The sequence below is a fragment of the Alexandromys fortis genome, unplaced genomic scaffold (genome assembly GCF_014885135.2).
Source record: "Alexandromys fortis isolate MF-2015 unplaced genomic scaffold, M_Fortis_MF-2015_v1.1 scaffold_11, whole genome shotgun sequence".
Lineage (NCBI taxonomy): Eukaryota > Metazoa > Chordata > Mammalia > Rodentia > Cricetidae > Alexandromys > Alexandromys fortis.
In genome coordinates, this window is record NW_026067912.1 from 10,201,403 (window position 1) to 10,217,224 (window position 15,822).

The 15,822-nt window shown below is 46.2% G+C and overlaps 1 protein-coding gene across 3 annotated transcripts in view; it reads left to right on the plus strand.

Annotated features, from left to right (window-relative positions):
• Tenm2 (teneurin transmembrane protein 2) overlaps positions 1 to 15,822 on the plus strand; it is a 424,931-nt gene that overhangs the window by 204,065 nt on the left and 205,044 nt on the right. For all 3 annotated transcript variants that reach the window (XM_050138699.1, XM_050138700.1, XM_050138701.1), the window contains exon 5: positions 10,808 to 10,930. In XM_050138699.1, the coding sequence (XP_049994656.1) occupies positions 10,808 to 10,930 (123 nt within the window). The remainder of the gene's footprint in view (positions 1 to 10,807; positions 10,931 to 15,822) is intronic.

The following is a 15,822-nucleotide window of genomic DNA, read 5'->3' on the forward strand; positions in this document are numbered from 1 at the left end:
GGAAAATGAACCCCCAGGGTTCAACATGGTCACAGCTCACGATCTGGGTAAAGATGGCCAGCGCTTGACCGATGGCTGCTAAGCCATGCATGCATCTGAAATACTGGGGTTACCGGAGTGCTCCAGGAAAGCCGACTGAGGCGCCGAACTCTCAAACTGCTCCCCCAGGCACGCTGGCTCCGGCGACAAGCAAGTCTTCTTCCCCTTCGATTCATTTAACTTTGAAAGCCAAAGTGTAAAAGATTTATGTTTACTAACACTCTCATTGTTTTGGCAGAGTCACATTTTACTTTAACTGCTGAAAATTTAGCATCTGAACTGAGATTACACTGGGAGTGTAAAACACAAACCAGATTTTTGAACACTTTGTGCAAACACGAAGTAAAATGTCTCATGCAGGATTTTTATGTTCGTGACATGTTGAACTGATAATATTTGGGTTCTATCGGGTTTAAAAACGCTACATTTACTTGTACTTATTTCAAGTGGTTAGTAAAATAATTTAACTTCGTGTGTGTTATATTTATGTCGGGCAGTGCTGGCCTGGAAGCGGAATGCAAATGACCTTCTGGATAGAGAACCCCAGGAAACATGGGTGTCTCTGGGGAGAGAGCTGACTTCCTTCAGTCAGGACAGTTGCTTCTGACAGCTCCAGAGCAGAACTTAGGGGACCTGCGGGGCTTGAGAGAAGGCTGTTCCCCGACTGACAGAGATGTCTCCGAGAACTAGTCCTAACTAACTGGGGGAACTTGCTAGAAGGGCCCAGATTTAACAAATTAAAAAAAAAGTCCCCCTGCAGCCACAGACCTTGGATACACAGTCTGAATGAGAAAGCTTCTGTTCCTTTTGCAAAATCAGAAAAACAGCACGCCATCTTCAAATGGGCTTAATGTGTTTACGCACAGTGGAGTTAAGTAGGAGACCGTTTTAGAAACCTCTACCTAAAGACAGTAAGAAATGACAATGATACACAACTTCATGAATGGGCTCAGTTTCCTTGACCTCTGAATATTCGTCTTAGAGTTCTGACCCAGGCTGGTATCCCCCTGACTGTAATAAAACACCCGAAGCAGACGACCTTATAAAAATGAGAAGCTTGTTTGAACTCGCCATTCTAAAGGTTCAAGGTCCAAACAGACGGCTTGGGCTCTCTGGTGGCCCTCTGCGCTGTGTCCCAGCAGGGGTGTGTGTGTTTCTCTGTCTACATGGTTGCTCTTTTTCTTTGTGAGGCCACCGGGACTCAGTCATAGAGTGCTACCCTAGTGACCTGTTTTATTGAATCACTTTTCAAAGGAACCATCTCTAAACACATGGATTAAGTTTCCAGTCTGTTAATGCCGCTCACCTAAGACCTCGAGGATTAAACTCTTGAGGGAACTAGGGTTGAAGCCATCCCACTGTTACTGGAGGAGATGTCAGTCCCACCTAGGAGGTATACTGGCCCCTGCTTGGCCTCAACTCGTACAAGACTTACAACGGGGGCTTAGAACCTAGCTGCAAGGAGAGAGGGAGGGAGGCATAGAGCTCACCATACCCAGTGCCTTTCTGCCTCACCGTGATGCTCCATAGAAGCCAGAAATGTTACAGCATCCTGCAGCGCCAGCCTGTTGAGAGAGATGTGTACCTTCATCACAGAGGAGGCATGTGGCACTTGAGTGTCACATAAAACCCTTCAAATTAGCGCTATTAAATAAATTGTCACTAACTCAAAATAAATCCAATTCTGTCATTTATCTAATTGCAGATGAAAATGCAGCCCCCCCCTTTTTGAAAAAAAAAATGGGTACAGATAGCCTAGGCTCCAGAAACAATTTGTCCTGTCTTTTCTTCCCAGTGACCTTTGCTTTTTTTTAGATGTATTGATATCAAGCAGATCACAGCGCAGGGGTCCCTTTTGCTCCCCTACTTCCTTTTCTACAACCTAATCAGGCCCTGGGAGATAGAAAGTATTTTCCAACATGACGTTTCTCTCCATCAGAATCAAGTTTAAATGTTTCAGGTTGGCTATCTGAAGCCCACTTCACTAAAAGCCATTTAAGGGAAAGATTAAACCCAATTTGCTAATGCGGGCTTTTTTTTTTTTTCAATTCTGAGTTGGAAAAAAAAAAAAACTTGAGTTAGCCATGTCAAAAATTAAAAATTGAAAGGGACACTGGCAGCCTCCCTGTGTGCCTAATTTGCCTTTGCTGAACAAATGACCAAGCTGAAATAAGAATTACATATAGGATTTGTTCAACATCTTCAATTCTTCAGCTCCTTTCTCAGTTCTAAAAAAAAAAAAAAAAAGGACAGAATCCACAGCCAAATTCACCTGTAGGCGGAAGCGCATCTGTGTTGACCACTGGGTCCTCCAAGAAGGGGAAAAGGGAGAAGCGGGGATTTTAGCCTCTGGTTCGAAAGCCTTGCCATGGACGCCATTCATCATAGAGCTTCGCTTATGAATGGAGGATCAGAAGGTGCACTGCTGCCTCTCTGTTGGATTAATGTTATTAACAGATTATTCATGGCAGGCCTTACATTGCAGAAGCTGCCTGTCTGTGGGCTTCAGAGTTCATGCCAGAAGACACTCGGGTACCACTTATGGGGGGGGGCAGGGCTTGCCTGTGGATATCAGGGAGAAAAATTAATCCCAGCCTTCTCTGTCCCCTCGCTCACTTCCACCAAAAGAAGCAACTTGCCCAGAGCTCAGTCTGCCATGGGCTCTCACTAGCTCAGGCCTGACCCCCCCACCCCGGCCACTCCTTCTTGCGGGCGGCTGTTTCACGGGAGACTTCTGTCTCTTTGTTCCAGCTCACATTGCACATCTCCGGATCGATATGACATCTTATCTTCTAAAACATTCATATGTCTGCTTCCCGGGATTCCTGTGGCCGCCTGCCACGTGCCACCCCCTTGCCTTGCCTTTGTAGTCAGTGGTCTCATGGATCTGTCCTGTCTTTAACAGGGCTGCTGGGTGCTAGTCTTAGAAAAGAGAGAGAGAAGAAAGGGGGGGGGGGGGAAAGGTAGATATTGTTCGGGTTGTCAACAGTGAAGGACAAGCTGGGTGGGGGACGAGTGTCTAGGTATATATGCACGGATTGTAGCTTACGTTTTGTTGTCGCAAAAGCTCTTAAAAACCCAGACCATGATTTATTTTGGTGAATAAAACCTCAGGATATTATCATTCTCTAAAGGTATTTTGATCACACAGGCGCTTTCTTGAGGAAAGAAAGGCTTTTATTTTATTTCTTTCTGGAGGAAAAAAAAAAAATAGCATTCAAGACCAGAGTGGTCTAGGTGGGAAATGGTACCCGTGCGGCGGATGGCTCTGGGCATGTGTTTATCTGGACAAGGATGCACAGACTCCATGGACAATGGGCTCCCTGACCGGCGTGGGCAACCAATATATTCCAAACACTCTGCACAGGAGAAAAACAGTGGCTGTGAGCGTGCATCCGTCTCGAGTATCGATTTTCTTGGTGCTGCTGGGGAGGGAGGGTGTCATTAGAGGTCAGCTCAGCACACCACGCGCCACGCCCACGCTATCAGCGGAGGCCACCTGCCGAGCACCTGCAACAGGGGCTGGAGGGAGGAGAGTGGGGATGACACTGACTCCATGACCCTGCACATCTGGAAGCTGCAGCGAGCCCTGTTTGTTGCCTCCAAACACAGGAATTGATTAATCTCATCCCACTTCCTCCTCGCCGTACTGTCCTGAGCCTGTCACAAGAATAGATTAATGTGCAGGTTCTTCTGCGTAGATTCTTCTCGTCTGGAAAACACACTGCTCCTTGGTCCCAGAGCTGCCTTACAGAACTGTCACCTTGTCCTCGAGGCAGATGTGCATAGAGAAACAGGATGCCTCCCTGTTTCGGAGAGGGACCAGAACGAGAAAGGTGACAGACACAATCCTTGCTGAGGATGTTTTAGGGCCAGCTTGGGAATAGGACAGCGCCTGCAGGGACGGACTGGCAGTGGCTGTCTCCCCAAAGCCTCCTCTCATTCAAGTGGTCTTGCCAGGATTCTGGGATCACTTCTCCTACTCTTCTTTCTTCTGTGTAAGTGCCCGGTCCTGAGCTTTGCAAGCATCTTGGAAGCTGCAAGTCGAAAGTTGGACAGAGGCAAATAAGTTTGCTGAGCATTCTCAAGAGCTAGGTGAGCAAATCCCATTACCAGTAAAGGGATTTGTGGGCGTCACTTCCATGTGGCGCTTTGAAAATTTATTCCATTCAGTGTATTGCTACACTGTCTGGAAAAAAATAAGCAAAACCATTTCACCGAGCAGTTAGGATTTTTAAAAAGGGATTTAAAAAAAAAACTCCTTTGAGATTTAAATTTTTTAATTCCTTTTTTTTTTTTTTAAGTCTTAAGGCATTTTGGAGGATGTTATTCCTTGTGGTTTTATTTGCATCGCTTCTTTCCTGAAGAAGGTAGTTTGGCTGTGGCAGCATTCTAAAGGGTACTATTAAGGCATTGCAGAGGCCCCTCCTCCCCGCAGAAAGAGCGAGGAGCACTATGTTCAACCATACCCCAGAGGACAAGGAGCAGACTGGCCAGGGAAAAGCTACCACTGGCAAATGTCGGCCAGTCAGGCAGCTGAAGTCACTTGTCCTTTATTTTCTGTTGGCAACGATGGATCTTTAGGTTAAATAGCACAGCGGCTACTGACCACAGTGAATTCATGGAGGGTGCGTGCTGCTTGCGGGAGGGAACCTGTCCCTGAGTGGACTCAGGCAGCATTCTTAGAAGGAGTTCTGGAACCTTCCTTCCCTGCTCAGTCTTGAAACAAGTATTCCAATAGAAAAATCCAGAGGGCAGATGTCCCAGAAGGTGGCCAGGAAGCATCTGGGAATGGAGGCGGTGCAGCAAGGGGGCTTGGAGCGCTGACTCGTAATGACACACACATCAAGGTGTAGGTCCCCGAGTCCCCAGTTAGTGGTGGTGTGATCTTGGACAAGTCAACCTCTCTAAACTTCAGAGTTTTGTCAAGTACAAATTACATATGTGTTCCATGTGGAGATAGGCTAGCAAAAGGATACAGAGGGTTTTCTTCCCCTTCAAAAGACAGTCTTCACCACAAACCAGAGCGCCTCCAAAGTCATCCACTCCCTGAGCCTTACGCACCCTCCACATCCCGTTCCTGCTTGCTACACTCTGGCTTAGACTGCTGTATCCGCTCCCCAACACGTCAGTGTGAACTGCCGTCTCATTTCCATTGTCTTTGTGTGAACTTGCCCCTCATAACACCGTCCTTGACCGGTCTTCATTAAAAGTCAAAGAAGAAGAGAAAGAAGACCTTTGCCTTTCCCATCCCCTGCCCCTCTGGATACCCGACCCTGTACTCTGTTTTTCACGAGTGTGTTCAGTTCCTCTCCGACCCACTAGAATGTAAGTTCCATGAAAGCAGGGATCTGTGTTGTGCCAACTGCTTTACTCCCGGGGTCAGGGACACAATTCGATGCACAGTGTGAGCTTCATAAATATTTGCCAAATGATAAATAATGAATAAATGCTGCCATTAAAGTAATTATCTCAGCCCCTGGCACGTTGTCAAAATAAACGGGAATCCTCATCATGGCTGAAGATGCTCATTTGCATGTGTTGATGTTCACGGCTCGCTGCTAAGGTGCCTCCACCCGTCAAGTCCAGGGCTAGCACCTGTGCGCATTGGCCCTGCTCATCCCTCTCTCAGCGGGTTCCATCCCTTCAGCACCTTGGGAATCTGCTGTTTCCCACAGGAGTCCTGGCACTGTGGGCTTAATTGGCTGGTGCAGAGCCAAGAAGACCCAACCCTGACCCTTCCTATCTTCTTCCCATTTCTGAATGCGCTCTGACATCAGCTCAAAGGCCCTGGGCGTCTGCCTGCATGCTGAGCCCCAAGACCCAGCAGGCTTGGCTCCTTCCTTTTCCTCCTGGGGCTCTGCTTGGCCTGCAGTCTTGCATTTTCAAAGGGAGAGTCCAATCTCCTCCCCGGGGTTACATATCGACAGGCCTGATCTTTAAAGATACCCCCTTGCTCCTGGGGGCCTGCTCAGCAAACACAGAGCATCTGCGGCTTCCATGTTTGTCCTCTTTGACAAACAGGGGTTGAGCAGCTCTCGGTGAAGTATTGCTGACATATTGATTGGCTCTCTTGTCGGGTTGATCCTCTGCCAGCCAATGAACATAGAAGGTTCTAAATGGCACCCAGCAGGGCCCACACATACCCTAATTACTATTTCAGACAACCCCTTTCGGAAGCTGCCATTTTTCCAAGGCCTGGCATCTCCGTGTCCTCGTGCTGGCTGGAGAATCCTGTCACCTGTAACCAACCTGCTTTCTCTAGCCGAGGCTTGCCTTCTGCGTATTTCTTTTGGAACCCATCTGTCACTTAAACACAGGAACATCAATGAGAAACTATTAATCAGCCTGCAAGGAGGTCTGACTATTGTTCTGGCAAAAACCTGGGATCTGTGTGTGGTCTTCCCATGTGGCCTTAGGTCCTTTTCAACACTCAGGGAAGGTGCTCTCTCTCTCCAGTTAGCTATGGGATACATCCAGGGTTTGGCTGCTGGCTGTGCTTTCTAATGGCTGACTTCCCAGATACCACCTGGATTCCATGAGCTTCCCCTCGAAGTTCTTCCCCGCCCCGTCCTTGCTGACCCATAGAGCCCCATTGTTCCATCCCGGCGTCTCTCTGGAGTGGAGCCTGTCAAGTCATGATGAATTGTACGTTTCAGCTGTCAGTGGGGGCGGGTAATGCGAAGGAGAGGGTTTTCAGAACTCATTTCACTTCTGATCCGGACATGGTCTGAACCAGACCTTTCGGGATGAGCTGCTAGAGCATTCAGAGGAGGAGGAGGAGGAGGAGGAACCGTCCCAGGACAGCTAGAATATCTCCGCCAGTAAAATGTGAAGTGATGGGCATTTATGTGAAGTACTAAGGTGAAGAAGTAATAACTATGGCTGTCCCAAGGTTTCTCACTGTCTACTCTGGCTCTGGTAACAAGAAAAAAAAGGTGAAGGTATTACAATATTCAAATATTTTACTATCTATAGAAACAGGCATAATGACCCTAAACAGGGAATTAATTTCCTGTCTGGATTTCAGAAAAACCACTGACCTGATAAAATTTAAGGAATTCACAGAGATCTGTTCTGTAAACATATCCTCTTTCCTTTTCTTCATAAGTGAATGTATCGGTCAGGGTAGACTAGGCCATGCTGATGTAACAAAGAACCCCTAACGCTAGGTGGTTCTCTGCCATAACAGTTCATTACTTTCCTCACTCTGGCTTCTGACACTTGTCAGCCATGGCTAGCCCTGTCCAATGGCCTTTTAACTCAGGATCTAGAATCCCTATGTCATGCAGGGTACCCTGTGAGTCACAAGGCCACATCTGAAATCAACAGCAAAAAGAAATAAAAAAGTTCCTCCAGGTAGCAGTGATACAAACAGCGAACGGCCATGCATCAAACCACTTTGCTGATGATGAATTCTGAAACAGAAGCAAGTTTGTCTGAGATGCCATTTTCCCATGGACTTTGTAGCCAGATCTCTACAAAGTATGAAAGAGGAACCATATCCCCCGCATAGTTCTGCTCTGATTCTGAGATTCCCCCAAAGGTAAAAATTTATAGTCAATACTCCACTCATCTGTGAATGAGTATCATGGAGTACCTACCGGGAACTCTTTAAGATAATGTATATGATATGTTAATGAGTGAATGCTGAGCTTAATGATTGACAGCAGGTATATGATATACTGAAGATCAAAATGGCCTTCTCTTTATACTCGTCTATTTTGCTACCTGTAATCTTCCATCCTGTTCCCTGTACCTCCACGCTGGATTTCTGTTTTTTAGAAGCATATAATGTTCTACAGTCCAAGCTTCCAAGTATGTCCCCAAGTGCTATTTCCTATCCTTCTAAACGTGGATGTGGCGCCTATGTTTGAGACACTACCAGCTCTTCGACAGAGCTATGCACAACCCTCTTTGGCCCCTAAATGCTGCCTTTATTTCACCTGTGATGGTGCTTTTACAAAAGAGAAAGGGAGAGGTGGATGGAATGATGCATCCATAGCCCAAACCATAGCAGCGGTCAGTAGCAGGGTAAGCGGGAAAGCTTTTATTAGTCAAGAAACTCATTTACTTCATAGCTCTCCTGGGTCTCTAACCCGAGGACACTTCCCTCCAGGCCCACAGGCCAGAGAGATAGTCTCATTTTATTCCTCAGGTAGGGGAACAAGGAACAGCTGATCAAGAAACACCAACACATTAAAACAACAACAACAAAAGCCTACTCAGATATCCTTATTCTTCCCCCCAAAATAAGAAAAGGTGGCTGTGTCTTCGGTGCAATTCTCTTGTCTACTTAGCATTCAGTTCCACGAAGGGGAATATGCCCGAGCTTGAGTTCTGCTTTTGAGCAGAGCTTCTGCTGGTGGATAAGTACTCAGCGATTTGGCTTTTTCCCCTTTTCTTGTCTTTATCTCATGTATTTTCCAACTCACTCCCAGAGCGGTCTGAGTAGTGGCTCACATACTCTCACCCTCACCCCTTTGACCTCATGACGGTTTTTGAATACTTTTGATAATGTCGATGAGATGATGATGATGATGATGATGATGATGATGATGGTGGTGGTGGTGGTGATGGTGATGGTGATGATGGTGATGATGATGATGATGATGATGATGATGATGATGGTGATGATGATAATGGTGATGGTGATGATGGTGGGGACGATAACAATGATAAAGAGCTACAGTAGAAACAAAGTGAATGTCAAGGAAGCAGGAGGGAAGACATCCTTGAAAATAAAACATGGTGTCATGAGTGTCCCTGTATGCTCAGTAAGATGACAGCCCTGTCTACTATTTCCCCAAAGCTGGCGATGGCAATATACCCTGTCCCTTAGAGTGACAAGCCTGAGCAGTATACGAGGGGAGCTATTCTGAGGAGCAATTGCATGTGGATAGGACACTGGGGAGGTTGTCATCTTGGTCTGCCAGGGCCCACTGTTTTCTCAAAGACATGAGCATCAAAGCTTTTTTAGGCTGGGGCCCTACCTGCACCTAGAATGCTTTGGTGGCGGCGTCTGTCTCAGCACTCGGGGACCCTCCTCCAAAGAGCTACTTCTTTGGTGGAATAACAGCTGACTCCAGGCAAGCTCCAATAACCCAATGGTATTAGGCTTTTTTTTTTTGAAAAATCATTTTAAAACAGCTAATTCCTTGGCTCCCTTCACCTGGTAATTACAAATCAGAAGCTATCGTTATCTTGAAGCAACCACGATTACTACTCATTTCCTGACCTCTGTATGGTGAAAATATGTCATTATTTGAGGCAATAGACTCTGGTCTCTTCAAGTAAGTGACCTACATAGAACGGATAAACTGCGGGAGAAAATTAGGTGTTACCTCAACAGAAAGAGTACAGTAAATGTCACTTATTCTTATTAGTATTTATCATCTGGGAAAGTTGCGACCATGGGCCTTGCACCTCCTGGAAACGTAGAGCTGGAAAATGTGGTTTGGAGGTGGAGAAGCCTGTGAGCAAAAAAAAAAAAAAAAAAAAAAGCAGACACATACTCTGCCAGGTACCTTGCCACCTTAATCTGCAGCCATCAATCTAAGCTGTATTGTGTGAAGATAGGATTTTAACCTTAATAGAATGCAGCCTGACTTTAAGTGGTGGTAGGCATGCAGAATTAATTGCTATGCGAACAATTTCCTAAGCATTGTTAATTGTGTTTCCCGTGGTTAATTGTTTCTCCCATCCCGCGTCACACTCAGAACTTTGCTGTCAACAGCCCTTTCTCTCCTACCGAGCTGTGAACGTGGCAACAGGCATCAACCTGTGCCCATTGAAATGCCAGACAGACAGGGCACCATCGTTGTTCATGGGGGAAACAGGCAGGGGAATGGATTCCTTATTTATTTACAAACGAAGCATTCCTTAGATGAGGGCCTGGAAAGAGCGCAGGTGTTCCCCTCCCCTCAGGAGCAATAGAGCCAGGATCGGTCAGGAGTGGGTGGTGCACTGAGTTTTCTAAGCTAACTGGGTCTCCTCACAAGCTGAGAAACAAGACTGGAAGGCTGTCTAGAGGGTGAGGTGTACACGGAACTTGACCTCTGAGGACATGCTTGTCTCCTGAAAGGAAGTGTTTCTGGGCACCCCTTCTCTGTCTCATTCCATACTTAGGGAAAACGAATAACACTGTTTGCATTGCTTTTTTTCTGGAAAAGGTTCTGCCACTACTACAGGCACACACACACACACACACACCTTTAGACATTTTCACCGTGTGCTAAAATATAAGCAATTGTCAGGAAGAGAGGGAGAAAGAAAGTTTGGCACACTTACATAGGTGTGCTTCCCAGTAGGCCAGTGCAATAGCAGATACCTCTGGCTGCCTTTTAAGGCCAGTCAAACGGGTGCAGGGGAGCCTGGTTTTTGAACTTGGCTCACACTTTGAGTAGCTGGGAGAACCCCGCCTTTGTCGGTGCACCTGTCTAAAAGCAGGTGTGAGGAGGACAAGCAAGGAAGAGATAGAGTGGCCCATCCTGAAAGATCAGACCTATGTGTCACCCCCTCCTCCTCCGCTTCCCACGAGGGGTGCTGCCCTTGAGGCTGGGAACTGCTGCAGAGAGAAAGAGACAGAATCTGCTCTTGGATTGCCACTTTCTGTATTTAGCTAATCCTGAAGGCCTGGGGCAAGCCATTTTTGAACTGCAGTTTCCTTAAAAGGCAATTGCTTGGAAAAAGGCACCTGGCCCTCCCCCTTGACATTTGCATTGCTGAATTATCTATTCATATTTTCATTACTTTGTCTCTCCTGCAGCAATGCATCTGCTCGGACTCAATTGGCAACTCCAGCCGGCAGATGGACACACCTTTAACAATGGCGTAAGGACCGGCTTACCAGGAAACGATGATGTGGCAACAATGCCATCTGGAGGCAAAGGTGAGGTTACAGCTGCTGCTTGCCCTATTGAGGTCACAGGAAAATTCAGGGCTCTCGCCAGCTGCTTCAGGTTTTTTAATCCAAATCTTGGAAGGCACGCAAAAAAAAAAAAAAAAAGAGAAAGAAAGGGAAAGGAAAAAAGAAACGACTGCCTTTCATAGGTGCCCCATTTAAAAGCTGTTTGCTGTTCCTGTCTGTTAGCTGTGTTTGGCTGGAGTCACTTGGATCTGGCACAGTGCCTGCTCCAAGCAGTGTGCATACCTATGCTATCTACAGCAACTGGCACGGTGTGGCATGCTTGAAAGCATCCCAAGGCCTGAACAGAAGCAGCAGCAGCAGCAGCAGCAGCAGCAGCAGCAGCAGCAGCAGCAGCAGCTGGAGCAGCAGCAGCAGCAGCAGCAGAAACCTGCCTAATCAGAAGGCAGGAAGCAGCTGGCTGTACACGCCACTAGCCTGGGTCCCTCTCCCACAAGGAGAGATACAGCCTCCCTGGGGAGTAGGCTCGCCTGACTCGCCTTGAGAGAGAAAGAAACAGAGACAGAGCTGTTCTGCTTTGGGGGAGAATAGAAGGGAGTTTTGACAACTCGGCAACAAAGCTTCCCTTCTCAGAACAGTGAGGAGGACAATAGAAATTGTTCGCTGAGGCAATCACTGTATTCTTGTAGGGGAGAAAAATAGGCGCTAACAAGGTGCTAAAAAAGAGGAGAGAAAAACAGAGCGGTGGAGAGGTGGGGACGGGAGCAATTAAAAGGCAAGAGCAGCCAATGGCACCGCTAGCGGGGCTGGCGTTTGGTGGTGTGGTGCCATTTGAGTTATTCGGGATGGAAATCACATAAGCCAGAGATTGTAGTGAAAGGGCTTCTCCAAACAGATTTTCTCCGTCCATTTCTTAGTCACCTGTACATACGCATGGGCACGCGCGTGTGCACACACACACAACACACACACAGTTTTTTTTTTTTTTAGAAAGCACCACAGGAATATTTTAAAGTATAGTAGAGGAGCCCCTATAGGTCTGTCATAAGCCCAGCACAGCATAGTGTAACTTCAGCTTAAAAAAATAGGAAAATCAGCATCTCTAAGACATTCAGGCCCGGGATATTCTAGAAACTTCACCAAAGAAAAACAGGACAGGTCAAACTTGAATTCAGGTCTGTGCAGCGTACATGTTTGGACAGGAGGTTGGCTTTTCTTGTATCTCCTGCTCTCTGTCGAGAAGACTCCAGACCCCCACTGCCTCAGGTGTGTATGGCTCACCCTGATACGCCAACAGTCTTTAAATCAGTCTCCCCAGAGCTGTCCTACACCTTCGGGTATGGCTTCTGCCTTTTTACCCAGTGTTGAAGAATCACGCTTCTCATCTGTCATAATCATAACGCTAAATTACCTTTAGCTAAAGTAAGCATGAAAAAGCTCTACCTGAGGATAAAATGATATGATTTCCATTATCAAGTGGGTAAAACCAGTTCTCAAAATAAAGAGGATATCTCACCCCTAACTGGCCATGCTCGGCTTTAACTGACCACAAAGCCCAGAGCCAAATTTATTGTCCTCAGTTTTGAAATCTATTCACCTCCAGTACTTGACCCCACTCCCTTCCAGTTCCTTTACAACGGTGGCTCTCATTTTGGCCCCTTGGGAGACATTGGCAAGGACTGAAAAGGGTTTTTTTTTTTAACTGTCGCAGTTGGAGGAGGTATAGCTAGTGGGTTAAGGCCAAGGGTGCTGTTAAATGACCTACAGTAACACTAGCTAGCCCCCTATCATGAAGAATTACCTCAGCGCAGACTACAACAGGATGGCGCTTAAAGCCCACCTTCAGGGAATCTCTGCTATGTTCATCCATTACTGTCCTTCAACACCAAGTCAACACCCCCTTCCTTTCAGACAAATCAGCACACACATTTGAAAGTAAAGATGCAGATTATTCCATCAGGCATGGGAGGTGGAGACAGACATATTCTGAAGTTGTACACAGCTGCTTTCGAATTAGTAGCCTTCACCTCGGGACGCCATGACCTTCACGGGCCTCCAGAAATGGAAATGTCCCCTTTTCCTTTTGTCTTTATGTTCCATTTCCTAGACACCTCAACATCCCACATCACGGTCAGATGACCGAGGAAAACTCCTTCGAGAACAAGCCTTAGGCATATTTGTCTCGAAGTCAGTGGTTCTCAACCTTCCTAAGGCTCCACCATTTATTACAGTTCCTCAAGTTGTGGTGACACCCGCACCCCTCCCCCAATATCCAACCATAAAATTATTTTTGTTGCTACTTCACAACAAGAGTTTCGTTTTAGTTGTGGATCATCATGGAAATGTTTTGGGAGATGGAGGGTTTGTCAAAAGGGTTGTGACCCGCAGATTGCGAGCCACAGGTTGCAAGCCACTGGTCTACGGTAACCAGTGTGTGTGTCCTTTCCACTGTGGCTTTGGAAAGAGCAGAATCTTTGCCTTTCCTACACAGTGGGCTTTAAAACAGAGAGTACAGCCTTTGCGATGCCACCGCTTCTGAGGTTGTCCAAGTGAGTTATGGGACATGCGGGGGAGGCTGTTTGCCAAAGCATTGTCCTGTGGGTTTTGCTCACTGGGCCTTTATAAAAAGGGTGAAACTTCAAAATTGCTTAAAAATGAAACAAAACTCAATACCTTTTCTTTCCAAATGCCAAAACAGTACTCTAGTGATGACTGAAGAGCCCGGATTGCCTCTTTGAGCTTAAAGGAAGTCTTGTAAAACAACAGGAAAGATTGCTAATGTCCTTGAGTGACTCGAGATTTGAATTGCGAGACCCAGTGACCTCCCCATTCCTCACTCACCAATTCTATACATTTAGATAACCCAAATCAATTCCCATCGACCACTCTCCCACTGTTTCAAAGAGACAATCAAGACATATTGGCAATAAGTTAATTAAATAACACCCCCTCAATTTTTTTGTGGTATAGGATAATCCTTCACTCCGATGTTTTAATCAAGATTCACCACACATTGCCAGGGAGGTTAATCTTATTAAGCAATTACTGGGTAAGTATCCAGCAGGAGCAAATTAAAATGTAAGCAAAACACTGGCATGTGTGCGCGCCATCTAAGATGGTCTATCGATAGAGATTTCATTAGTTTGTCTTCAGGAGTATTTACATTGTGCAGGTTTGGGAAGGCATCTAATAGACAGGACAGCCTCCACACTCTGATATGATAGTGGAAACAGCTCACCATTCATTACTTAGGGGAGTGTATTCTTGGGTCTGTGTCTTCCTCTTTCTTTTCCATTTACAGTTGCCCGTGGTTTATTTTTCCTCCAATCTCTTTCAATTAAACCTTAACATAGACTGTCTCAGGCTCCACACTGAGAAGAAGCCACACGTGGGCTGCCAGAATCACTCACCATCTCGTGTGTATTTCTATGTTCACAGGAATGAACTCCTTCATCTTCATTAGAGGGGCACAAAGTGCTTTTGCTATAGATCTGGGATTAGATAAGCCTTGAGAATGAAGATTCGATACAGTATTCTGACCTGGTCAGATAGCATAAAGGAATCCAGCTTGATTGCCTGTGCCCAGAAATAAGGTGTACAAGAGCTTCGCCAGGGCACGTCACTGGCCCTGGGTTTGTGCACCGATCTTAACAAAGAATAGAGTCTCAAGTAGAATTTCATGGATTGTTCTCAAAATCCATCAGTCATTTTGTATTCCTCCTGTTCTCTGTGTCACTAGGGTTAGCAAACTATGTCTCATGAACCAAATCTGGCTGGCCACCCGTCGTGGTGATAGTCTCTCTTGGTGCATAGCCAGGCCCGTCAGACTGTGGACACAAACGGGTGCAGTATTTGCAATTTTACCCTTTAATAAAAGAAAAACTCTGATGACTCTCCCATATCACTTACAAACTCATTTCTACTTCTCTAGAACCTTTCTTGTACCCACATTAAGGATTCCAAGATCCCAACACCCCTATTTCTCTTTCTTCACCAAGCGCTGGTTATGTATGCTTCATGACTTGCACTGAAGTAGCCTGTAAATCAGTACAGAATACTGGCGCTGATTTGGCTGAACACAAACACCGGTTAGATCCCTGCATGCCGAATTGACCCTATTTTTTCAGGTCTTTTATCCATTCCTAGCCTTGAGTTTGTCATCTGTAGAATGGCACTCCTTCGCAAGCTTTTGGTCCAGAATAAAAGAGATAGCCTTGCAGAACAGCGTTTTGGTAGCACGCACTTGTCAAACAACCTACGAATCTTTATCATCATTAAAGTCACCATCACTTCTCTTGGTTGGTTCATTTAATACAACTCCCCAGGCTGCCACTTCCAGTGAGATGCTGGGATGTCCAAAAGGGAAGGCTGCTTTCAGAATGGCAAGACAGACAATAACGCCGCTTCATCTCCCTCCCTTTACCTTCCAAGAATTAACTCAAGTCCCAGGTGACGCTTTTGTCCCTCCCTGGATGAGATCAAGGGGAAGCAAGACTTCCCCTTCTAAGAGGCCGACGTGTAACACAAGCTGGCCAGATCCCCGAGCATGATTTGTCTCCTGCCGCTTTGAGCTCCATCACCGCCAGCCTGCCTGTTTTAAGCCCTACCATTCTCGGTTTATAACTCAGCTGTAAACATTTATTTGTGCCTGAAGCACATTCCTTTCCTACCCTTTGAAAAAAATCAGAATTTCCAGATGGTATGCAAGTTGGAAAAAATGGCAAAGACTGTTATTCTGTTTAGAAACATGTTTTTCTACACTTGCCCTTTCAGCAAAAACTTCATAATGATTTTTACTCATTGGCTTAATGCACGGTACTAGGAGCCAGATTCGCGGGGAGGTTGGTAATTCTTCCTCTGGCTCCTGTCACTCAGCCTCTCGATGCATACAGCTCAGGGTTTCAAATGATCACTTC